The sequence below is a fragment of the Diuraphis noxia genome, unplaced genomic scaffold (assembly GCF_037042655.1).
Source record: "Diuraphis noxia isolate RWA-SAM2 unplaced genomic scaffold, SU_Dnox_SAM2 contig0002, whole genome shotgun sequence".
NCBI lineage: Eukaryota > Metazoa > Arthropoda > Insecta > Hemiptera > Aphididae > Diuraphis > Diuraphis noxia.
Window position 1 is genome coordinate 53,552,487 of NW_028301712.1, and position 27,610 is coordinate 53,580,096.

The window sequence follows — 27,610 nt, forward strand, 5'->3', positions numbered from 1 at the left end:
ATACTTATCTTGATAGTTACTTAGTTTAAAATAATACCAATATGAGATGCATAAAACAAAAATTAATAAATTGAATTGGCTGATAATTAATGGTTGCTCCTTAAATTATACAAAATTGTAAAAATATCTGAAGAGTTGTAAATAAAACCGTCGACAGAAAATTTAAGCTCCAAGATAGTTGACAACATAGATATATATTATATAATCGTACAAACTATATCAAATGTCTATTAAGTAGGTAGCGTAGCAGGTTCGTCATTTTGATCAAGTAAGTACCATTCAGGCTCGGCTTATTTTTTCAAAATAAATAAATAGCGTTCTGCAAGTCTGAAATCGAGAATTCATAACCAATAACCATAGGGCCAATATACAATTATAAAGTTAATTTTGTATTTTATATTAAATAGTTGATACCTAGCTACCCAAGTACTTAATACAGACCAAGAGCCCTATACGACAGTCATCAATGATTAAGGAATTTTAATTTTGCTAATTTCTGTTTAATTTCACTGCACTCTGCTACTCTTGTAATCTGGTCTATGCCCACCTCGATCACCAGTGTCACCAATTTATATTCTTTAAGGGGCACATAATATAGTTAGGCATTTGGATATGGTTTGCGAACCATCAAAATTTCTGTGGTTAGTAAAAACCAATGAATCAAACTAATAATTGATAATCACAGCATTAAAACTTATAATATTTATCAATTATTTTCACTTATTTTTTAACTGCGGGCCGGATGCCTTATGGCCGAAACCACTCAATTTATTGACAAATTGATGTGCTAACCAAACAATCTAATTCACTGTTTGTTATGTTTAATAGGTATTATTGTTATATAATATGTATTATTGTCTTATACAATATATTATCGGTTAGACACACTATGTACATCATATTTGTTTACAGATTGATGATACAGTTATATTTATATCAATTGCGCTATGACCTAAAACACAATAGTGTATATATTATGATGTTTTTGAGCATCGGATTTACATTATTCATTTAAATCTATTTTTAAATATACATTATTAAATGAACGCGTTGAGAGGTATTTATTTTGGATTATAGGCAGGATAATACTGCGTCACGGAAGAATGAAAAGCAGATCCCGCGGCGTTGTCCGTTCAAAACCAGAAAAAAAAAGCAGGATAATACTAGGACAATAACGTGTATGTATTGTATTTATACTTATAATTTATAAAGCTATAAAAATCCTGGAAAAACAATATGTTCATTTTTTACAACGAATAGTAGTCATTGTGGGACACTGTTAGTGCCTGGTTTTATAACACTATTTTAATCCTAAGTTAATATTTTCTTATTTAAAAATTAAAAGTGATTAAATATAATAAAGAAAAGTTAAGACTTTAAAATGGATTCTTCTAGCAAAAGTGTTTAGTATTTAAAAAAAAAAAATCCGAATTCAGACAAAAGCAATGAAACGCTAATATATCTTCTGTTATAAATTTACAAAAATTTAGTTACCTCAAGTGAAGATGAGTGTTCACTCAATATCAATTATTGTAGTGATACATTTAAAATACAAAAAGATGATGTTTCATGTTTGTGTTAATGTTGAAGTGGTCAGTGGATGACAGAAGATACTATTTCGGGTCCCTATCACCCTGTATTAAAGGTAGGTAATATTTTAAACAAAAAGTTAAAATATTATTATCATGACAAAATAATTTAATTGAATATTTTAGAAATAATAATTTTTTAAGCTATATACATAGTTGGAACAGTATCAAACAAGATGCTGTATTTTGCTCTTATTATCGATTATTTATGCATTAATCAATCTTAATTTTACTCATCCTTTTTTTTAGATAATTCATAAGCTGTATGGGTGGCAATTATATGTTCCCATAAGTACCTTATTTTGCTATAAAACATACATTTTTAGGGCTCCAACCCCCCTCCCCCATTGACTGAAAGGACTAGTTACGCCTTTTGCTATGTTACACACGTGTAACACGGAGACACCACGTGTTAGTCGTATCACTTAAGACGACGCTATTACACAAATTTGCTGTCTCCGTCTTACAAATTCACTAGTTATAACTCAGCAAATGTACGCTTAGAATATCACATTTAACTCTGTTATTTTAAAAATTAGAGTAAATTGACCTATGAACTTGAAAGTTGAAATATGGAATTATGGTTCCTCTAATGCTCTAGATGTGCTTGAAAATTTCTTATTCAGTTCTATAGCAAAGGCACCATTTGGCACTCAAAAAAATCATTGAGTTATTCGAATAAGTATTATTAATACGAAGATTATCGATTAAGCAATTTAAAATATTATTATTATTTATTCATTAGAGAACTTTCTTAAAGATTACCTGCTGGCTATTCATAATTGAATAAGCACAGTTGGCATAGGTAGCCCCTCCCCCCCCCCCTAAAGAGCTAAGTTGCAGTTTATACCTCATCGTCATATTATACCCACGATTAAACGCAGGTGGATAACCTATCTGATTATACTGCTTACATTTTGTCCTTGGATTGCCGACTTAAGTAATTAAGTTGCACTTAATTTGATGTTCATTTGAGTTGACTGACTAGTGGGACACTCAAACCAGTTTTTTAAATTTACATTTTTTACATACAAAATTGCACCGGATGCAGAGGCCATGCAAAGTATAATGAATATAATATACCTATACATTTTTTTTTTAACAAATCTTTGCCCGGACAAATACTCTAAATAGGAAAATCATTTGTTTATAAATATTAAATAAGAACATTAATTAATATACTAGATATATTTTATTATAAAGTATAACTTTCAGTAGATATTTAAGTAAAAAAAAAAAAATTTATATGTAATATCTAATACATTACAAAATCAATTTTTTACAGTAGGATTATTAAACATTATTTGAAACCTTAAATATTAATAACTAATTCAAGTAAAAGAATATGTTGATTAATTGGAAATAATGACATATTTATTCAAACAGATTAAAAAATTAACACATTCAATGTGTCATAGTAGTTTATTATTTAAATGCCTACATAGAATTGTGTATCCGTTTTTGTAGAATTTATTTTGACACCCTCAATTTTAATTACTTGTTTCTTTTGTATTAAAATTACGTGGAACAAAATTGTTTGTTCGAGTAGGAGAATAATATTGAAATGAGTTATTCATGGAGTACTGTACATTTTTACAATATTCATCATAATATACCTGGTCCTTTGTTTGTTTGACATCACCACATAACCATAGTTCAGAAGAGTGAATGACCGAGCGTGATATTAATACTATCCAATGTATATGTTGAAAGTTATCGTTAGGATAATCAATAGGGCCACTTTGAATAGCCATATAATTATATCTTTTGAAGCCACGAGCTATGTTTTTGAATCCATTTTCTATAGAATTGTAGTATGCACTTTGAGTGGTAAACATACAAATCACAACTTCATTCTTAACGTTGTAACTTATTATTTCACCAGGGCAAAACTTTTTATTTTTGACATCTCTTAATAAACTACAAACAAATCAAATACAAGAATTTGTTATTTAATAATTCAACAGTTTTAATAATATTATAATTTATTTAAATTATCTATTCCTAAAATTACATCAACCCCTATGCTTGAAAAAATATTCAACTTATTAACTTCAAAAAATATAAGAGGATAGATTAGTTCACCAAGATAGATAGGTAATTATTGTTAAAAAAAAATAATAATAATGATAATAAAACTGATTAGTGAAGATGTAGGTAATGCTAATTGTTTTTAAAATAATATTCTACAAAATTATAGAAAATTTGAAAATTATCGATTAATTACAACCTGTAATGAAATTTAAATAACTGCTTCATTAAATCCATACACACAGCAACAGTATCAGTAATATGCAACCAAAAATTGTATAACAATACCGTGGCAGAAGTGCAGAACAATCTTGAAACTGTTATGACAATAAAATGTTTTCGCCACATACCTATACAGTGTTAGGACCTTAAAACACTTGAGTTTATTTAATTGTTTAAACTTTAATGAATAATGATACAACAATGTAGGGTGTCTTAAATAAATATCAAACATAATATATGGATGTATGTTATATACAGTAGAAACCGTTTATAATGACACCGGTTGTAGTGATGTATTGGGTGTAATATGACCTTGGATTAAATGTCCTGACAAAACTCCTATATTGTATGTGCCAATTTCTATCGGTTGTGACGTCTATATAAAATGACTTTACTTTATCGAAGGTGCATACCATAACAACGGATAATACCAATAACTTCAGCGTTGTTTAGTCGTCTGTTTTATTTTATTTTATCGTCAGTGTACGGGTAATCGGCGTGCGATTAAATGTGTTTTGTGTTTATGTGTTAAAATTTGTGAAATTGTAAAAAGAGCAAACAAAAGCAATTCACAATTGAAGAAAAAGCAAATGTCCTTTTTCGTTTAAAAAAAGGTGAACAAAATTCCGACATAGCTAATGAATTAGGCGTAGGTAGGTCACTCTACGATTTCTAAAATACCTATGGAAAACTCGAGACAAAATCGAAAAAGAGTTTCAAAATGAAATATTATCCGTTAAGAAACTTAGATATTGTACATAATATACAGATTTAGATACTGTTTTATTACGATGGTTTAAAAATCAAAGAAATCTATGCATTGATGAACCAACTCTTCATAAGAAAGCCAGTGAATAAGCTAAAGGCCTTGGTAAGCATGATTTTAATTTTTCCACTGGTTGGATTCAAAGTTATAAAGCTAGGCATAATATTGTGGTTCAGCAATAAGCGAAGAATGAAATTCAGCCAATACTGAAATAACACGATATTGGCTTGAAAAAGTATGGCCTAAATTACGAGAAGGATACAAAGATGACCAAATTTATAATGCAGATGAGACTGGACTTTTTTACAGAATGTTTCCTAACAGCACATTACAATTTAAAGGAGAAAAATATTCACATGATAAAATGTCTAGAGAACGCCTGACTGTCTAAGTTTCAGCAAGTATAAGTAGTAAAAAATGAAACTGATCATAATTGGAAAATCCTGTAATCCACAATGTTTTAAAAACATCAAAAGTGACTGTCTACCGGTAACATATGAATCAAACTCCAAAGCTTGGATGACTGCAGAATTATGGTCTAAAATTTTATTAAATTGGGATTTAGAGTTGGGAAGAATAAAGGAAACATTTTACTCTTCATTGACAACTGTCCAGTACATTGCACTTTAGCATTACGTAATATTAAACTTATATTTTTACCCATTAATTGTACATCTGTTCTTCAACCAATGAATCAAGGCGTAATAAAACGTATGAAAACTTATTTTCGAAAAAGTTTGTTGCTAAATATGATCAATAATATTGAAAACAAAACTGAAACGAATATCAGCGTATTAGATGGTATATTACTGATTTTTAAGGCTTGAGAAAAAGTGTCAAAGATTACAATTCAAAATTGTTTTGGTCAGGCTGGTTTCAATAATGCAATATCACAACAAGCGGTCCAGGGAGAACAATAAGAAGACATAAGTTTCCCAAACATAAATGAATATGTCAACTTTGATAATGATGTGCTAACTTCAGAACCAGTTAGTGGTCAAGAACTCATTTATTCATCATTGATTAACCCTCTCGATGAAGATTTATCTACAAGTGTAGTGTTCAATGCGGCATAAATGTTGCCTGTTGGCAAATTATATGACTCTAAATAATATAAGTCCTAAGATAAATTTTGAAGAACTTGAAAAAAAATAGAGCGTGATTATTATACAAACAAAGTTCAATCTAAAATATCAGATTTTTTTAAATAATAATTGAATTAATTAATTTAAATATGTACATAAATAAATAATTATAATAATAATAATATGTATTGAAGTTATATTTTTTTTTTTGGTCCTCTGAAAGTCATTATAAACGATTTTTACTGTACTTATATAACAGATGTATTCAAACCGTGTCGTGTCTCCCAGACTCCCAGAGTCGTCGCTCAAGTTTGCGAAGAGAGCCGATTCAAAGCACCGTAAATTAACATTAATGTAGGTCTTGTATAATTATTATGAATATTATTTTTGTAATCCTTATAGAAAAGATAGCGAAACACATCACGCAACCATATAAAGTTTTATTTCTAGGACTAAATACACCGTTACTCTCAACCATGTTGGCCATCATATTGTATACGTGTGTTGATTCAATTTTATCATGATAAATTGGAAGCCGTCAAAATGTTGTGATCACCCAAAAGAGTTACGGGATGAAAACGTTTGAATACCTCTGAAATACAGTAATAAACATAGGCCTAACATAACATGAATTTTAGCCCCCCCCCCCCCCTGTCATAATTTTAGTCCCGCTTCTCAGCAGTAGTAAAATTTTTAAACTAAATATCTTTTTTTTTTTTTTTTTTATTAATATCTTGGAAAAATATTTATTTTAATGGTTATTAAATGTAATGAGTAATGACTAATGACTAGGGCTCGGAAGTTGTAGAAGTTGCATATTGCATATTTTTCTGTATGCTCTCAATTTATAGCAGGCCAATCAAGAAATCCAATGACAATTTTAAATACAAAAATTAGCAATGCATTTATTTGCATTTCATTAGATTTTTTGTGCTTTTTTTAATATTTTAGTAGAATATTTAGCCCAGTTACTTAATCAATGGTAGTTGAAACATGAACTAAGCCATGATCCGATGGGCTCTAAATTATAGCCCTCGGTTCTTTACCGCGCGAAACAGTTTTTGCAATGTTACGCACTTGTAAGACGGAGACAACACATACGGGTGTAGCGTCCTCTTAAAATTATCGTAATATCAGAATGGGAAATCTATTACATTATTTGTTTGATATTACAATCATAATCAATTAATGCAATGTGTTTGGGGGTGTGGGTTAGTAACCTAACCCACTTAATTTACCAATTATCAAAATTCTAGGGCTGAAGCCCGCCCTAACTTTAGGGTCTAGTTACGCCTATGGTAATATAATATACTTGTATGTGTCAGTTAAATACGAAGTGATATCTTGATTTTTTTTAATAATGTATTGTTCTTATTGGAAAAAAATATATAACACAACACGATTCAAAATTTTCGATCACAATACAAACTTTATTTTCACTTTATACAGTTAAGGCTATATTACACTCGGGGGCGAACCTAGTGGGGGGGGGTCATAATACCCCCCCAATAATTTGTTTTTTACTTTTCAGTTGGCCATTTTACATTTATGAAAAACTCAAATACTCAATAAATGTACATAATGGCCAACTAATAATTAATTGTACCTACACGGCTATACGATTATGATTTTGATGTGGGCTATTATTGGAAAAATAAGCTATAAATTGTTATCAGTGCATCAGTAATAACAATAGCGATAGGCGATGGCCGACTTGGCCGAGGGAGATTATAAATCCCAATGTTAGTGGTACCGTATCAGTTGCTATAAATAGTCAACCGAACGTGTTTGATTTGATTTCTTCTATGGCATATAATTCGATATTGTTATATTATGTATTGTGATCAGTACTAACAATTGTCAGTTGTCAGCTACAGCAGTCTAGCCTCTAGCGGCAACCACTATAATTTACAAAAATTATAGGTTACGTTATGCTGTATTTATTTATTATCGTCTAATTTAATATGCGTGATTTTTGATCGATGAATACAATTGTATAACAGCCATTAACAGGTAATTATTGTTATATTATTCCGTTAAATTTTTATTTAATTCACATGGCATAAGACATTGTAAAAATATGAATTTAAAATTATATACTTAATTAGATACCTACTTTTAAATGTTAGATATGGGGAAAAGGAGAAAAGTTCAATGTGAGTCATGTGGAAGAATACTGATAATCAATAATGATGATAATGAAAAATATTTATAAGAAAATTAGTAATTTTTATAACAATAATAATATATACTTTGTTTTCTTTTTTTAGTACACACAATTTGCTATTGCTGTTTCACCATGAAAATATTTTACTGTGTCTATTTTAAAAAATATTATTTTATCATAATATGTAAATAATTGTAGTTGTATACATGAAGATTGAAAATTAAAGACAATAATAATTAACAAAATGCATTAATAACATCAATAATTCCTACAGATCCTTTAGGTCATCTATTAATATGTTAAATCTGTATATATTTTATTATTTATTATTTTATTTTACCTAATGGAATAATGTTAAAATGAATATTTTTTCATAATCTATTAGTATTATAGTTTGAATTTTTATTTTACTGAAATAATTAAAACATTTTATTTTTAATATTTTAATGATGAAATGTCTCTGACAAAATAATAATAACAAGTTGTCCTGGATCAATTTTTTGAGTTGGCCAAACTATTAACTTTGCCCCCCCCCCCCCCCCAATAATAACATCCTCAGTACGCCCCTGATTATACTGTCAAACTGTGCCCCATGTAAATTGTGTGGTTAACTTATTGGTCGTTACTACAATACTATATTGAAAATATTCAGGTTTTCAACTGTTAGGTATTTATTAATGAATAATGACTAGGGAAATAGTTTTACCTAAACAATATTATTTTATTTAATAAGTAACAAGAAAATTCTGACAACAGACCACACGGAATATGGAGTGTTAAAGTGCCTACATGAATGTTTTTTTTTATATTTTTTTTTTTTTACCTACTCGATACATAGAAATTATCACGAAATGGATAAATCAGATTCCTAGAACATTATTATTTTGAATTAAAAATGCTTGACTAATGGCAGCACTGAATGATTATCTATTCAATAATAATTTTAAGAACCTATCCTAACTAGTGGCGTAACCAGAAGAGGTTTTGGATTTAAATCGGTTGAGCCCCCATTGAATTATTTCCCCTAATTAATTTATTATTTGTATACTAAAACTGTAAAAACTTGGTTTAATTAAACCAACTTCTCCCTCCCCATTTTATAATCCAAGCTACGCCACTGACCTTACCAAATACTTAATATTTAAATTTTTGAATATGATGGTTCTTAAAACTGTAACATATTATATCAATTAATTTCTTATTTTCTAAGTTTTGAAACTTAATAGATATATTATAATAATTATACATATTACATATATATAAATTTAATAATATGGAATGAATTAAATAAAAATGTAAATACTTGTCTTTGAATGGGTATTTAGCGTCAACTTTATCTACTATATGATCCGTCCATTTCTTGTTCTTTATTTGTTCTAAATCGATAAATAAAATAATAATAGTTTCGGATTCCATCTCCCATAAATGTTTTGGTGTGATGTACACTTTTAATCTCGGCGGTGTTTTTGATTCTAATAACTGACAATTTTTTATAATAATAAACATACCTAGATACATAGTAGTTAGCTATTATTATTCGCAATGCTTACTTTGGAAGGTATACATACTAATATGTGAATACCAGATCCAGAAAATATATTATTAATGAGCAATTTTATATCAGACCAATTAAGTTTGTCTAATCCACAACCAATTTTTGGTATTCCTAATTTTGTTAAATTGTATTCTTTCATTTTGTTTAAAAGTGAATAGAGCGCTTTTTCCATTGTGATTATTGTAGGTTTACCATTACTAGTTTTTTTTGTTACCAAATAAAATGCATATTGATCATGGCGCTTAACAATACCAACATCTCCTATTTTTAATTTCTGATCAACTAATTTACCAACACCACCAAAGATGCGTCTAGAAATTAAAATATATTATTTACAATAGAGTATAAATCATAAATAAAAATAAAATGTTTTTACTTAAAATCAACAGCTATGCCTGCTCCCATTCGTAAGTCTTCAGCAACACAATGAGCAACAGAATAATCATTAGGTAAATTGAAAATGTCTTCATCTATTTCATCAAGAACACTTAAATAATAATAAAACATTTTAAAATGATTTTTAAACAGTACATATTCTAACATAATGTTAAACTTGCCTTCAAACTTTAATTCCATTAGCATAAGGGCATAGAGTACAAAGAAAATATGTCTAAAGGAAGACAGTAATAGGATCATCTTATTTAAGATACTATCATCATACAATAATCATTGTAATTCTCAATTTTTTATTACGGTAACAATAGCATGTTACAAATTTTAATAAACACTTATATAAAAGAATAAGAGTAATATATTTAATAATTTACAACATACCTTATCCCCATGTCAGAAAATCTGCTTTGCTTTTGACCATTGTTATTTTTGATTTTATTCTTCCATCTAGTTAAAATAATATAAAAAATGTATTATATAAATACATTTTAGTGTTAAAAACAATTATTTAAAACTATTAATATAAAAATAATAAAATAATGACACAAATATCAAATAATAATCATAATAAGGTTCATAGACATAAATAGCAGGCAGCTGGGGGATAAGCCCACTAACCACCATTGTGTAACCCTCCCAAAAATTCGGAAGTTTTATACTACATTGGAATATATGAAAAATATCCCATTCTCAAACACTTTTTGCAGGTTAACCAAGGGTTACAGGGTTACACGATAAAAGTGGACATCAAAAAAGGTTTCATGGATAAAAAGTTTAAGAAACGCTGCCTTAAGCTTTTCTTTATTTATTAGGTTATTTCGAGGGTTATTTTGTTTAGTCTAGACTTTCATCAATTCAGATAACCATGAGCCCCAAATAGTACAGATTAATGAGGTTCTACTGTAATAAGCAAGACTAGGCAAGTTAAAGATTTTTTTTAACTCGTTAAGTTAATATAAGAAAAAGTAAATTAAATTAAAAGTGAACTAAAGTATTTTTTATAACTTTGTTAAGTTAAAAATTAATGGAGAAAAAAAAGAACTTAATTAAAAAAGTAATTATTTTTGAATCTTTAAGAAAAATAGGTTACCTACAAAATGAATGACAAATTCAAAATTTGCGTCAAGTTCAGATTTGTGTGCACATGTGGTCAACCATGTAGTATGCTTAGCAATATTTACTGAGGATTAAGGGTAGGCAGTTGATGATTCATCCAACTCTTTCTCATCCATTAAAGAAAGGGTGGAGTTAAAATAAAATAAATACACAAATTATACAAGTTCTACTATTAGCTGCTACATATCAATATTTGGCATATCCATATAAATTATAAAATATAAACACAATCAGTATAATAATAAGAGACAAAAGTATATTGTATATGACATACATAAACACATAACAAAATATCATGTTTGAATAAATAATATTTTTATTTATATCAATTGTTGCTATTTTTATGAATAATTAAAGGTCAATTTTATTTACTATGTTACTAAAACCAATATTACAGCAGTCACCAAAATAACAATACCGTAATTCAAAATTCAAATTATAAATCGCTGAGTATAAATATTTTAAATCAGAGCATTAACAAATAATTATTTCCCCATTAGTTATTTTTTTCCAGGTAATAACATATTTCTAAGGATGTGTGGGCGTGTGGTGTGCGTATGAGTTAACATGTCACTAGGTTATGATTTTATAATTTACAAAATTGTCGCGACCTGTATACAATTATATGACTAATTATAAATATAAATTAATATTAATATTATTATTTAGTAATCAATAATTATACATTTTTCCATTTATTTTCTATTATATCTAATATTTCTCAAGACAACAAAGTTATAAATCAATGGATTGTATCATTGTATCAAATTTAAAATGTAACTCCATTTTAAGAAATCTATATTTAATTAACTTGATAACTAGAAGTCAACATGTTAAATATGTTAAATAATTTAACTTTTTAAATTGAAGTTCAGTTTCAAAAAATACAACGAGTTACTTAATTTAGTTGATATTAACTTAACGTTTTAAATTAACTTTAATTTCTAACTCGTTAACGCTCAGCCTTGGTAATATGTATGTTAAAGAAGATTAATATTAATAACTGACAACATACTTTTCTTCTCCTTCTTTAGTTATTGATCTACATGTGTCCTTAGGTGAATCAATGTTTTTTCTATCATGTGATTTTTTCTTTTGAGAATTTTCATCAATGGAATTTTTGTTGGACAATTTGCTTTGGTTTTGAACATTTTCATATTTTAGTTCTTCATTCAAACTTGAGTGACTAGATTTTTTTTTGTTTTTTTTTTTTTTACTCCGTCTATTTAAAAAAATATATAATATAAATAATTTTATGACAATTATAATTATTTATGTGAAATGTAATCTCATTAAAATTTAAAATTAAAAATAATAAATTATATGCTTATTATTAGAGTTAGGATGTTGATGATTTTTGCATTTTTTTTCCTTTTATTCTGTAAAATGCTATCCTAGCTAAAAATTTGTTTCATGCTCCCTTGATGCAGAATATTCTAATTTAATTTTGCATTTTTTTTGTTTTTTAACGTAATTTTTCAACATTTTTAAGTCATTTTTTGTACTTTTTATATGTGGGGCATTTTTCACAAATTATAGAATTTAGGGCAAATGTTACACCCAAGTTTGGAAACAAATTTAATATATTTAAAATCTAACTTTGGATTTGGACTATTAGTAAAAAATAATTTTAATATTAATTAAATAAAAAATTTTAAATTTAATTATACCCATATCTCTAATAAAAATTATTATTTATAAAAAAGTTTTTCACTTACTTAATTAGTATTTCAGATAATTTTTAAGGTCATTTTTAAAAGTTTTCAGGGCATTTTTGCACTTTTTAGGGCTTTTTTGCATTTTTTTAGGGCATTTGTGTGTGTTTTTTTAGGTCATCAACATCCTAACTCTGCTTATTATTATTAATTTTAAACGATGGAATGCGAGTCATGAATATTAATAATTGACAATATACCTTTTTGAATCACTATTTATTGATAAATTTAATGAATCTTCTTCATACGAATTAATTTTGTTTCTTTCATGTACATTTTGATGATTAAATTTATGATCATCAAATGAATCTTTGTCAGAAAATCTTCTTTGCTTTTGATTATTTTTATTTTTGTTATGATCTTTCTGTCTATTTAAAATAATATAAAATATTAAAAATTTTATGAATATTACGAATACTGATACCATAAATATTTTAATCACCTAAAATAATTATTTAAACCTATTCTGCTGTTGTAACCAAAAACGCTATAACCCGTAAACATTGGATGATGATTTTGATAAAAAAACGCATTTATGTATTTTGTGCTTCATTAAAATTGTAATTGCATATTCTATTTATTTGAATATGATGCATGTTTTTCTATGTAATTTTACTTGAAAATGCAATGAAATAATAATAAATATAATTAAATTAATTTTTAACAAAATGTTTTAGTTTTTAGGTTGCACCTTAGTCATTATAAAAAAAATAATTATAATTATAAATTTTAATTAACAATTTTGGCATTTTTCTATGATTTGAATTGTGTTAGTCATTTGTTTATTACTTAAATTATATTTTTGGAATAATATTTCAGACATATGGTATATCAACTATACAAACCAAATTTCACAGTTATTATATATATATATATATTTTTTAGGGGAGGGACTTATGGCGTTTTTGATTACAACGAGAGCATTGTAATTTTTAAAAATGATAAGTGGTAAAAAGTATTATTATTAATTTTTTTAATAATGGTTTATTCACAATTTAAATTCAAATATACAGGTGTCCGCAAGGATTTACCCATTGCAATATCTCTCGAAATAACAGAGATGTCAAAATTCTGGTTTTGTAATAAAACTCACAGGGATAAAAACTACAGTTATTTCATATTTTAATTTACTTTAATGTTTTGGTAAAAAGTCAAAAATATATTTTTTATTTAATTATTTCCAAAAAAATTCACTATAACCAAATATAATAACCTATAATGGCTGTATACATTTTTATCCGTGACTGTTTATTTGCTTTAGTTTGTTAAAACATATCATTCATTAGACTAAATTATTAATAAATTGGTATGTTTTTCATAGATGTTGTAAGAAAATAAAAACAGAAATTTTCTTCTGATGAGGAAATTATCTTATCAATTGGAAAGTATATGACTGGTGCTAAAGGCAGAATAGAACAACAAACTACAAAAGCTAATCATTCCTAAATACAAGGGGGGTTTTATAATTATTATTATACCTAATATATTATAATTTTTAAAAACATGTATACTTTAATCTTTTATTTTATATATTCTTATTGATAAGAAACAAAATGAATACCAAACATAGTTTTTGTATGTCATATATTTATCTATTTTTTACTTTCTTATATAATATAATAATGAGATGTTTTAAATAGTTATTATTATTATTATTAGATGATATTATACTATTTCAAAAGCGAGTTTGATTTGTATTTTTTAATTTTAAAAGAGTAATTCTTATTTTATATGCAATGAAGTTGTTTATAACTACCTATTTAAAAAAAAGAGATTGATTTGTAAAAATTTTATTTTATTTATTAGTTTTGATAATAAAAAAATTAAAACTATACAGTAGTTTTATATCTTTTATACATAAAAATAAGTCATTAACAAAAGATATGGTAATCCAAAAGTAAATTGTATATGTATATAGTAGGTATTTGTATTTGATTTTGTAATTTTTATTGTACATTCATTAAAATGATTCATTGTTTATGGATTTGTTGTTATAATTTTTAAATTTATTATGTATTTTATTATAGCAAAATTATGAAGCAACTATCTAGTATTATCATTGATTATATAATAAAATAATTAATATTTTATATAATAATCAATGGTACCATTGATACTGTATATTTATAATATTTATTCATTTGGAAAGATTTTAAACTAAATATTAACATGATAGAAACAGTTATTTATAATATATCTGGTTGGTATTTGAGTGTTGATATAAATTTGATATTTGTATTTGGGTATACATTAAATATAAAAAGATATTAATAATATATTTGATCAATGTATAAGTGTTGATAAAGATTAAATATTTGTACATGGATATTAGTTAAACATTAAAAGATATTCATAATATATCATTATATATGTTGTTGATATAAATTGGATATTATTATTCTGATATTTATAAGAATAAAAAAGTTGGTTCATAAGACATTTATATAATGTCTGGTTGATATATTATGTTTTGTGAGGAAGTTAATAATGATATTCTTTAGATATTAAGATAAAATTAATAATATCTCATTGATATTTATTTAATATGTTTCTGCTATATGAGATTTTGTAGTTTATGTTACTGAAAATATTGACGTTTCAAAATTTGACTATCGTTAATTTCCTGATTTTTAATTTTGTTTTTAGTTTCGAGTAAAATTGTGAATTATTTAACACCGTAGTGTAATCAAATATGTGACTCGCCCCTCTGCACGCGTGCTCGTCCAGCCGGCCGAACGATTTCAGTGGGCCTAGTTATAATCATATATTAGTTCTTATCCCTATGAGTATTATAACAAAACCAAAATTTTAATATCACCATTATTTTGGGAAATATCACAATGGGTAAATCTTCGAGGGACACCTGTTTAGGTACTTAGTAAAATAATGTAAGTGATGAATTTAATAATTGACAACATACTCTTCTAAATCATCAATCTTTGATAAATGTGGTATACATTCTTCATGCAAATTGTTGTTGTCTTCATCGTGTACTTTTTTTAGATTAATTGTATGATCAACTGATGAATCTATGTCAGAAAATTCTCTTTGCTTTTGACTTTTTTTTTTTTTTTTATTCTTCCGTTTACTTAAAATAATATAAAATATTAATGGTTTTATTATTATTATGATTTATGGAAGTTGATCACATAAACATATTTAAAAAAAAAACAATAATTTGAAATTATGGAGTGCAACAGAAAAATCTGACCAATGCCACAAAATTTATGTTATAATCAATATTTAATATTTATTTATTTATTTTTATTTATAAACACTACTTATGCTATATTTATACTAAACATTTTTTCATTTTTATTTCTTGAAACTGAAACTGAAAATTTTAAAATTTGATCAAATTATTTAGGAAAATTTAAAAAAAGCTAATTTGTAAATCTTACTTTAATAACAAATTTTATTGTAAAAAATTATCTAAGTCGATAAGTTATTTTTTTAATCATCAATATTTTTTATAATAAATTACTCTAAAACGTAATGACTGAGGAATGGATTTAAATGCAAATTGCATTTTTTTCAAATGTCCGAAACATTATTTTCCAAGCACCAAATTTCATTTCATATGTATATCAAGGAATTGAAAAATTTAACTTTTAATTTTTTTTTGCATTTCTAAACTTTTAAGTCTTTTTATATAGGATTGGATTAAGTTTGATAAAAAAGTAGTTAACAATTATTCTAAAAAAAAAATTATGTTTTTACCGATCAGATAAATGTGACACTAGATAAAATTATTGTTTACACGTGTAGACACTAAGGTATATTACATACAGCATACATACAATTAGGTAAAGATAAGATAAGCTATGTATCTAAATCCTAATTTTGTGCTGCAATATTGAGTTTAGTCGTTACTTGAAAAATTATATGAATACCTAAGATTAAGAATTTATACAAAAGCTATAGTTAAACAAATTTTTTTTCAATATTAAAAATAATTTTCTTTTTATTAAGAATCTTGGTGATGAGAACCATTAGTTTCAACAATTACAATAAACATATAAATAGGTACTAATAATCTACTAAATTAGAAAAACATTATTTTTTTTAAATTTAAATTATGAAACCAGCCTGGTAGAATAAATTAAATGTGGATAAAATAACTTGAGAATTGCAGGAAAGGATGGATTGAGGATTGGCTGGAATATTTAGGGAATTAATTAAGGAGAGAAAGCTTTTGCGTTAGGAGAAGATATATGGGCAGTTAAAAAGGATGTGAGTGATATTGCAAGTGGCAGGAGTAGAATGGTGAGTGCAGAGGGGGAATTATTTAGGCCGAGCTTAAATTAATACAAAGGTAGTAAGGTGTGTCCGAAGCGAAGGCGAGAGAAAGAAGACATATTCTTGCGAGATAGTTTAGATTTATCAAATCAAGGGAGAGGAGAAATGGATGATGCAATGTCTGTATACTAAAATGAGTGGGCAGACCTTCTCAATATCTGATTCATAATTTATCAACCCTATTTTTTAGCATTGGGCAAAGATTAGACCAGGGTATTGTGAAAAAAAAATTATTTTAAGAGCATATTTTTATTGTTTTTTTATGTGTATTAAATTATATTATAGAGCATTCAAATCCATTCCATAGTAATGACTAATATATTTTTCCAAAGTATTATTTTTGGGGATTTCCTGATATAAGTATATTTCTTAAGCTATTTATTATCCATTTAATTTTTTTAATTTTTGTCATATGTTTAACTAAAATCAATTTTTTTCAGATCCCTGTTACACCCTTACACCCTGCTTGAGATTATTTAAATAAAATACAATTTTATGAAAATATTTGTTCTTAATATAAAAATAATAGAGTAATATAGTTAAAAGGGAATTAATATTAATAATTGACAACATACCTTTCTCTTTCTTCAGTTATTAATTTACTTGTATTCTCATTCCCAAGAATATCAATGTTGTTTTTATCATGTGCTTTTTCTTGTTTGGAATTTGTGTTTGACAGTTTACTCTGCTTTTGAATATTTTTATGATTGTTTTGCTCTTCACTCAAACTTTGGTGACTATTTTTTTTTTTGTTATTTATTTTAACAACCCATCTAATAAAAATAATATAAATGTATGACTTTTGTGAGTAAAAATCACATTAACATATTTAAGTATTCATTAATATGAATGGTCAAAACTATTGTTGTTTTCCATGAAAAATGTTACATTATGAAATTTGAAACTTAAAAATAGTTAAATTATCTATGATTCAACTATCGTACAATAATAATGACATGGTTAAAATAATTTTTTATACAATAGCATGTTAAGAATTTAAATATATTAGTACCTATTTAAAATAATGTAAGTAATGAATATTAATTATTAACAACAGACTCATCTAGATCATAAATTATTGATAAACATATACATTCTTCACGCAAATTAATGTTCCATCATATAATTTAAAAATGTGGGAAATTAGTTAACCTTTTCATAATGTAGGTAACTACACCTCTACCACACAGGTAGATGTTAAATGTACTTCATAATTAAGAAAGTCTATGTTATATATGCACTAAATATGAATTCTATAATAAATCATTGCGTACTGGAAACAATTATGAGTAGTGACGAAATCATTTTTTCCTAGTACATTTTGATACATTAATATGTCTATTACAGTAATTTATTTTATTATAAATTTAACCATAACTTGAATAAATTATTTTTAAATATAATACATAAAATATATTATATTATTAATAATTAATACAAAGTAATATTTAAAAGTCAATACAACTTAATGAAGATTTATATGAATATATTTGTTATATAAATACTAATTAGACAATAGCATGAAATTGATCTAAATAATTTGAAAATGCTGCTGTAAAATATTATAATTAGAGCTTAGATGTTTATAACTGCATATTTTTTGCGTCCAACCAGAACTATACTTTAGTATGATATATATTTTTTCATATTTGAAATTGTTGAGCATATAAATGCATATATTGAATATTTTTAGATTATTTAGCATATATATTATAAATTATAAGTATAATATTAAAAAAGCAGGAAAGTAGGTATTGCTCTGCTGTACATTAGGTGGTGGGGTGGAACTCTGATTAGGGTAGATTAGATTTGAATGCAATGATAGGTATCATTGTAATCGAAAAAATTGTGACTATGAATTTCTTTTATTTTTCAACTGCTATTGTAACAATATGTTAAGAGCCTTGTATTAAATTTTCAAGACTTTCTACCCAACAAATTTATATCGATTTTAATTTTTAAAAAAATAATAATGATCGAAAATTGCATATACCTATGAATAGTTCAACTTAAGTTGAAATTTTTTGAAAATTGCATGTTGATAGAATATATTTATATATGATTGTGCATAAAAATACCCATTGTTTTCTTAATTTTTAGTTTGTTTATCCCGATTATTTAGACCCCCAAAGTACCAACTAGATTCACTTTCTGATCGAACAGGTACTGAAGTCAAAAATCGAATCACTTTTACTGCCCAAAACGTGATGACAGCAGACAGACACAAAAAAAAAAAGCGGGAAAGTGGGTATCGCTCTGCTGTACATAAGGTGGTGAGGTGGACCTCTGACTAGGGTAGGTTAAATTTGAATGCAATGATAGGTATCATTTTAACGAAAAATAATTCTATAGGTTAGGTCTATAATTTGTCAGTCTAGGATATATTATATTTAAATATTGTCATGTATTCTATTTTGAAACAAATATTTTATTTTCCAATTAGGACGCATTTTGAATAAGTCATGGTTAATCAATTTTCCCAAAAACATTGCATGTAGTAATCATAATTCATAATACCTTATGTTATCATAGATATACATATACCTGGTTTGAGGATAAATCGTTATCATTACACGATTTCATAAAAATGTTTGAGTTTGACTCAAACACTCAAAACATTTTTCCTATAATGACGCTTCAAATTTTCTCTATAGCTATTCGAAGCAAAACTTATGGAAAACTTTGTGATGAATTTTATAACCTTATATATAAATAATATATAAACAATATTATGAATTTTGAACTACTAAATAATTTGCGAATATTCATGGTTTTGACGAATTTTTGTCAATATTTGAAATTCAAATACTTATAAAAAAAAATTGTGACAATGAATTTATTTTATTTTTCAACTGCTATTGTGCTATTGTAACAATATGTCAATAAGAGCCTTGTATTAAATTTTCAAGATTTTCTACCCAAAAAATAAATTTTTATCGATTTTAATTTTAAAAAAAAAACTAATGATGATCGAAAATTGCATATACCTATGAATAGTTCAACTTAAGTTGAAATTTTTTGAAAATTTCATGGTGGATAGAATATACTTATATAAACATTCGGTGAAAATTGCATGTATCAATGGTAATTTGTTTTAAAGTTACATCAAAAATCAAAATCGATTTTGTCGAAATCTGACTGTACGTAAAATTTCCTGTTTTTCCCTAAATTTTTAGTTTGTTTATCCCGATTATTTAGAAAAATATTGAACATTTTCTAGTTTTGACCCCCCAAAGTACCAACTAGATTCACTTTCTGATCGAACGAGGTACTGAAGTCAAAAACCGAAGCACTTTTACTGCCCCAAAACATGATGACAGACACAAAAAAAAAATATATTCATGGTTTTGACGAATTTTTGTCAATATTTGAACTTCAAATGCTAATAAAAAAAAATTGTGCCTATGTATTCTTATAATTTTTTAATCACTATAAGGATAACTTATGAAAAACTTTGTATTAAATTTTCAAGTACCTATTTTGAAAGGGCCAAAAAAATTTTTTCGACACTTCAAAAAAAATTTTCAGAAAAATTGAAAATTTCAGTTGACAACATTTATCTCAAAAAAGGTCAAAATATTTTGAAAATTAAATCATGTAAAGAAAATAACTGGTAAAATTTTCATGAATCAACGACTTATAATTTTTGAATAATAGCAAATATTTAAAATCGTTTGAGGATAAATCGTTATCGTTATGCTATTTCTTAAAAATTTAAAATTCAAACGCACTTAAAATTTTTCCTTTAATGCTTGAGTTTTCTCTAAAGCTACTTGATAGAATGTTGTATTTTTAATCTTTAGTTATAAACACAAAAAAAATTATGATTTTTCAACTTCAAAATTACTTGCAAATTTTTGCGTTTTCGACAGATTTCGTAAAAATTTGAACTATAAACGCTTATTAAAAAAAAATGTGACTAACAATTTTTAATTTTTTTTTGCTACAATAATAACAGCTCATAAGGAACCTTGTATTAAATTTTCAAGTTTTTTGGTCATCCAACATTTTTTTACCGACACTTCAAAAAAATATTCTCAAAAAAATCGAAAATTTCAGTGGTCTATAAATAACTCAAAAAAGTCATGAATTTTTGGAAATTAAACTGTTTATCACAAACATAAAAATTTGGTAAAAATTTAGTGTACAATTTTTACAGTGATTAGTTTTAGAATTACAACCATATAAAAAAATCGATTTGGTCGAAAACTGGTTTTGCGTATAAATTTCCGTTTTTAGATTTTTTAAATAATCGGGATAAACAAACTAAAAATTAAGGGAAAAACAGGAAATTTTACGCACAATCAGTTTTCGACAATATCGATTTTGATTTTTGATGTCCGTTCAGAATCGTTTTTTGTTTACAATGATACCTATTATCATTGCATTCAAATTTAATCTACCCTAGTCAGAGGTCCACCCCACCCCCTAATGTACAGCAGAGCGACATCCACTTACCCGCTTTTTTATACTGCAATACAAAAATAAACCATTGCTAATATTGTGTTTATGTGTAACACATGAGATCAGATATTTATAAGCCAGCAGTACAAAGGCTATGGAAACTGACAAAATTGATAAATTCAAGTATGCACTGTTCAACTCTGTAGACATGATTTATAAAAACATATTGTTGGAACGTTGAAATTCTTCAAAATTTAGAAAATATCAGAAAAATAATTGTTATACAGTGTAATCACTAATCATGACATTTAAAGTACTAAACCTATGTAAACATTTTTATTTAGATCAAAAATGAATTAATCCCTTGTTCATATTTAATAGCTGTGTATTTAGTAATAAAATCATTTTAAATACACATAAAAGAGTATATACATTTTTTTGAATTAATATTAACCCTTTTTTACATATATTTGTTGTAAAAATTGGTATATTCAATAAATTATATAGCATAAAATGTATATTTTGAATGCATATTTTAATGTAATTTTGGTTATTAACTCCAAACTCTAATTATAAAATATGTAAAATTTTAAAATTTCCTCAAATAATATTTTTAGAGTAAAAAAAAAAAAAACTAAAATTATAATTCTTCCTTTAAATAACTAATATCAATTTTAAATATCTATTGAAAAATTAAGCCTTTATTTCAGTTATATATAGACCTTTAATGTATTTAAATAGGAATAGTAGCAACTTATGAGGAACTTTGAATAGTTTGAAAATAGTCAAAATATTTTGGAAATTATACCAGACAGAAATATGGTAATATAAATATAAATTAATCTATGTTACATGTATTTAGTTATTAATTCTTAAGTTACACAAAAAATCAAAATCAATTTTGGTAAACACTGCAGGTATTTCATAATAATTAAATCTTTTTTCTTCATTAATATTAAAAAGACTGAAAGTTTTCAATTTCCCTCCTCACAAGTATCAGCTAGATCTGGTATGATATTAGAACCAACCTTCAAAATTGTATCACAAGGAATTTGTTTAACTAAAAATCATTTATACACTTGAACAAATATACAAATTGCAAAACCAATAAATTTATTTTTCCACAACTTAAAAGCTAAAATAATAAAGTCATGACTCAACTACAGAACAATAATCATTACCTAATTCTTATTTTTTTTTTTTTTTAATGACAACATGTACAGTGTACACATAAATATTAATTAAACCAAGACAAGCGATGAATACAAGAAACTAAACATACCCTTCTTCAACATCATCATCCAATGATTTACAATCTATATCCTCATTTGAATCAATTGTATTTATTCTGTGTGCTTTATTCATTTCTAATTCATATTTGTCAGAATCTTTTTCATAAAAAGATTGATTACCATCTTGATTTGTGTTAATTTCATTGCCATTCAGACTAATTAAAATATAAATTAATTTAATATAAATGATACTATTTGTATTTTGATAACAAATATATAAAAAAATTGAGAATCAAGGATGTATTCTACATATTATGATAAATTTAACAATACTATTAATGATGTATCAAAATTTATTATTTTTATAACCAAACTTTAAGATATTATATGGTAAAGATTACTATTCTATTTAAAATCAAATTTATTTTAATTTTAGTTTAATAAAAGAAGTTGCATGGAAAAAAGGAATGATTTGCCCATTTTTATTTTTCAGATTATTTTGAACAATATCGCTTTAAAGTTTAAAGATCATTCATTTATCTATTTCACATACTTTAAAATTTGTAAGATTATACCTTGAGTAAAAATGTTCATGACCTTAAGTACTAAAACAAAGCAGTACAAATATCAAAGAATGCATTATAAACATTCAAAATATAGCCATGACATTAGACGATATATTAAAAAATTGTATTGTTATTTGAATTATAAACATTTTTTTTTTAAATAAAAAAAAAAGAATTTAATTCTATTAACTTTGTACTAAAGTTAATTATATACAGAATGTTAACCCACATATGCTAATCCCTTAATACTGGATCCTAATGCTGTTTTACTATTAATAATTAGATTTACTATTATTATAAATGTAGTAAGTCGTTGTAAATTTTAATAAACTTCTTTTTAGATTCTCTTAGGTCAGTGTTTTCATCTTAAACTATTTTATTAATCCTAAAAAAATATGGTTTAATTATAAAAGATGAAATTTTTTTTGTATGATGTTTATATTACAGCATAAAATCAATTAAACATTAAAAATATTAAATAGTAGTTCCTAAGTATAATAGTTGAAATATAAGTTAATCTAGAGTAATAAACTCATTGATTCTTATAACATACTTTTCTTTTTTGTCTGATTTTTTATTTTTAACTTTGTTCTTTTTGTTATTTGTAGATTCTAATTTGCACCTAAATAAATTTATAACAAATTTAAGTATAAATATAAACAATACTTTTATAAGTAGGGTTAAATGCTACCTAAACTCTAAAATAAATATACCTATCGAAAAAAAATGATTAACATTAATAACTGTCTTAAATAAAATGAGAGGTTGACCAAGAAGTTCAGACCCCACTCCACTATTGGCCAATAATGATATAATTTTTTTTAAGTGGATTGTAAAAAAAATTATTCAACAATTTAACATGTCTTAATGACAAAATAATAAAGTCCTGCAAAAAGAAAGTTATGACCAGAAACCTGACAGAAATATACACTTTTGAATTTTGATGGTCCCATGAGTGTCCCTTATAGGCAGGTTTCATTGTCAAGTTAATCCTCAGCTTCATGTTGGGAAAGTTATATGGTTCTCTGCATGAGCGATTTCTGAATACTGATACTTTAGTATAAATACTAAGAACAATTAACTAAATTAAAAATTCTATTAGTTGTTATTCAATTTAATTATTTTGTTTTACATTTGGTTTCCTACATTAAAGATTTCAAGGAAAAATTTGATGCGTATCAATACCCTCTAATTTCTTTCTTGAACATACATTTTTAATTTACCAATTCACAAATAATGCCAATTCAGTATACTAGAAATAATATTATTGTAACACTAATAATAAATTTAATTCAGAAATAATTTTGAGAAATTATCTATTTATTGAATAGCTTAAAATCACTGTTTTCCTTTAATTTAGATCGTGAGATAACACTTTTCATAAGTTGTGGGCACATTTATCATTTTTATAAATAAAATTAACAACTCAAGAAAAATAGTTGAAATTAAGCTATAATGACTATTAATTTATTTATGAAGTAATTAAAATAATGTAACTATACTTTTTTTACAAAAACTGAAAATAATTATAATATTGCACTCTATTCACCGAGAGAGCATAACTAGGCAGCGGCCAAAACAAGCCTCAGCCCAGACATGGCCATAGTTAGCGGTTAGGTTAGGAGAAAAATTTTATTTTGCACTTTCTTTGGAGTTACACTTCCTAGCTGGACAGAGTATAGTTATAATCTTTTAAATTATTATAATATTTCATTTTTTGTAACTAAATTGATTTTATTTATGTTTGCTCTATTAGGTTATATTATATTAATAAATAATAAATACCAATTATTGTAAAAATATTTGCAAAGGAAAAGTGTATAATATGTCATTGTCGGTTGGTAACTGTGGTCGTTTTTTTTTTAAAAAGATTCAGGCCAACCTTTTGATGGATGTTTGCAAGCTTAAATCAGTAATCTGTTTTAATACAGAACTACTATAGGATAAAATATTTTAATACAAAAGGAACATTTATTTTAATTGTTTTTTATTTTAAGCTAAAATATTTGATAAATAAGGCTTTAATAAAGTATTATAGGTAAGTGTAAGATATTTTTGTATTTTTGTACCAGTTACCTTTTAGAATTTTTTCTTTTGTCCATTTTGATCGGAAATTATTTTTTCTAGATTTAAAAAAAAAAAATACATTTTAAGTATTAATATAATAGTTAATATAAACTAACTTACAAATTGTAATATCTAGTGCTATTTAGTCTATCATTAAATTAACAATAGTAGATGCATTATAGATTAAAACTATAAAATAGGAATTTCAATAAGCAAAAGTACCTAAGTGAATTGAGAATATAATATATTAATATGATAGAACTAATAAAGCATGTTTATTTATTTACTCTTTCTAAAATGTGCTAGTAACATACTACATAGTGTTACTACCTATAGTGTTTTTATCTGGTAACTATACTTATTAATATAATAGTAATTATTGTTGAATTCTTGGTTACAGAAATAATTAGTTTGATGGTTGTATCTAATTATGATGCAGAAAAATTTCTAAATGTTTCAAGTAGATGCTTATTAATAACAATTTAAATAATATTTTTCAATAGAATTACATACCATTAAATTTAATTTAAATTTTATACAGACTAAATAAGTAATTATAGTAGCAACTCAATTAATAACATTTTAAAATATATTTTTCATAAATGCCTATACGTAAGTAAGTTTAATTTAAAATATTAAAGGTAATAACCCAAGTATAAACCAGTATACTTACAAAACAGACGTACAATTAAAAAAAAACTATTATATTTAAATATGTTTAATAAATTCACAGCTACAGAAAAAATAACAATCATATGACATTAGTTTATAAACTTGAATAATTGAAAATATTTTGCCACATTTAATATGATCATTATGATCAAAAAGTTTACAATAAATATTAATTGTATAAATTACTAAAATCTAAAGATCTAAAATATATTATTGTCATTAAATGTCAATATATATAATATATAGTGTCAATAACCATTATGCAGTATACTTATATTATCATTTATCAATAATCATTAATCAAACATTGCCGGTTGTCTGTTCAACAATAAGAATAATATGAAATACCTAGTAAGCAACTATAACACTTAAAACAGTTTGATGTGGTTTGAAAATATTTATATTATTTGCTCTTTTTATCTACGTGACATGACCATATATTAAAAAACTCATCAATACCTAATACCTATATTATAATGTGACGGGCTCAGATTAGTACATATACGATTCACTACATAATTTTTATCTTTATAAAATACTATTTATCGAATTTCAGACATCATAAAATACGTGTTTATGTGTCATGAACTATTATGTTTTGTGTATACCATGTAAAACCATGAAATTGTGTTGATTGTTACTTGTTAATTGTTATGGGTTAACACGCGTTGAATTCTTCAATGTTGACAAGTCTTGACTACCATCATTTCTTAACTTTTAATCAGAGACTTCAGAGTTTGGACTTGAACTACTGTTGTTATAACTATTAACTAATAATTAGCTATTAGAAGTCATTGACAACTTACAAAGTACCTCCGGACTCGGGCATTCAAAACAATCAAAACATTCAAAACTATCTAAATTGAATATTGAAATATGAGAAAAAAAATAACAGTAACGTACAACGGTTGACGTGATGTTAAGATAAATGATAAAACATAAAACCATAATACAACATTACAGAATAGATATTAGATAATATGTTCATTGTTGTATATAATATTTCAATATCTGTAATCTATCTTCTGTGCCATTTCCATTTTCCATAGTCTTATATTTTATATTTTTATATTTACACAAATTTAGTTTTATTGTTCTGTGGTTTTATGTTTTATCATAGTAAACTATACAGTAAAATTAAATTCATTTATAAAACCACCGTATCTCTGCTCAGTCTGCTCCATAGATAAGCACCTATATAAAGCTCTATGGTAGAATTTGAATTAGGTGCACCCCCGTGACAGAGTAATATTACTCTATGGCCCGTGATCAGACATCAGCTGTTGTAGCTTGTAGGTCTAGTAACAGTTATTTTTTTATAGTAGGTTATTCAATAAGTTAGTTTACCGCGATTGTTTGCTTATCATTTTTTTTTTTTTTTTTGGTCAATGTCCAATCAATTCTCATCACTGAAAGGGATGAGGTATTAAGCTATATTAAAATTAATAATAATGTTTAAAAATAAAATAAAAATCGTTTAGATTGAATTGATATCCAAAACTTAGCTATCTACGTTTGGTCCGGCGCGTATTTATTTCCAGAAATATTTATTCCAACGATCAATTTTTCCACAATCTATCAATATCACTATATAAATTATAATTCCAATGCTTATTTAATCTATCATTATTTTAGATTAGGAGAAAGGAGATACACAAAGTTACAAACCTTTTGCGCTCAGTCACTAGTCAGTCAGTCGTTGCATAATTGTGAGGGTGCAAGCCGTAAGGG

At 25.6% G+C, this 27,610-nt stretch overlaps 1 protein-coding gene and 2 long non-coding RNA genes across 18 annotated transcripts; 2 read left to right on the plus strand and 1 right to left on the minus strand.

Annotated features, from left to right (window-relative positions):
• The first annotated feature begins 1,163 nt into the window (after nucleotides 1-1,163).
• Nucleotides 1,164-14,360, plus strand: LOC149058661 (uncharacterized). Its single transcript, XR_016190350.1, has 3 exons — nucleotides 1,164-1,178; nucleotides 1,591-1,645; nucleotides 13,961-14,360. It is a non-coding gene; the product is annotated as an uncharacterized LOC149058661 (long non-coding RNA).
• Nucleotides 2,763-27,037, minus strand: LOC107161821 (uncharacterized). 16 transcript variants are annotated; one of them, XM_089219954.1, is made up of 13 exons: nucleotides 26,686-27,028; nucleotides 25,217-25,263; nucleotides 23,694-23,762; nucleotides 22,625-22,789; nucleotides 17,514-17,711; nucleotides 15,560-15,727; nucleotides 12,840-13,007; nucleotides 11,940-12,146; nucleotides 10,190-10,255; nucleotides 9,792-9,902; nucleotides 9,411-9,726; nucleotides 9,164-9,339; nucleotides 2,763-3,509 (listed from the first exon to the last, which is right to left on the minus strand). In XM_089219954.1, the coding sequence occupies exons 2-13, from the start codon at nucleotides 25,240-25,242 to the stop codon at nucleotides 3,080-3,082; spliced, it is 2,100 nt and encodes a 699-aa protein (XP_089076080.1). In that variant the 5' UTR covers nucleotides 25,243-25,263; nucleotides 26,686-27,028; the 3' UTR covers nucleotides 2,763-3,079. The 16 variants fall into 16 exon arrangements, with proteins under 16 accessions (XP_089076080.1, XP_089076079.1, XP_089076078.1 ...); XM_089219953.1 differs by having other exon boundaries at nucleotides 26,488-27,028; XM_089219952.1 differs by having other exon boundaries at nucleotides 26,521-27,027.
• On the plus strand, nucleotides 3,508-7,883 carry LOC149058662 (uncharacterized). Its single transcript, XR_016190351.1, has 2 exons — nucleotides 3,508-7,706; nucleotides 7,823-7,883. It is a non-coding gene; the product is annotated as an uncharacterized LOC149058662 (long non-coding RNA).
• Nucleotides 27,038-27,610: the final 573 nt, after the last annotated feature.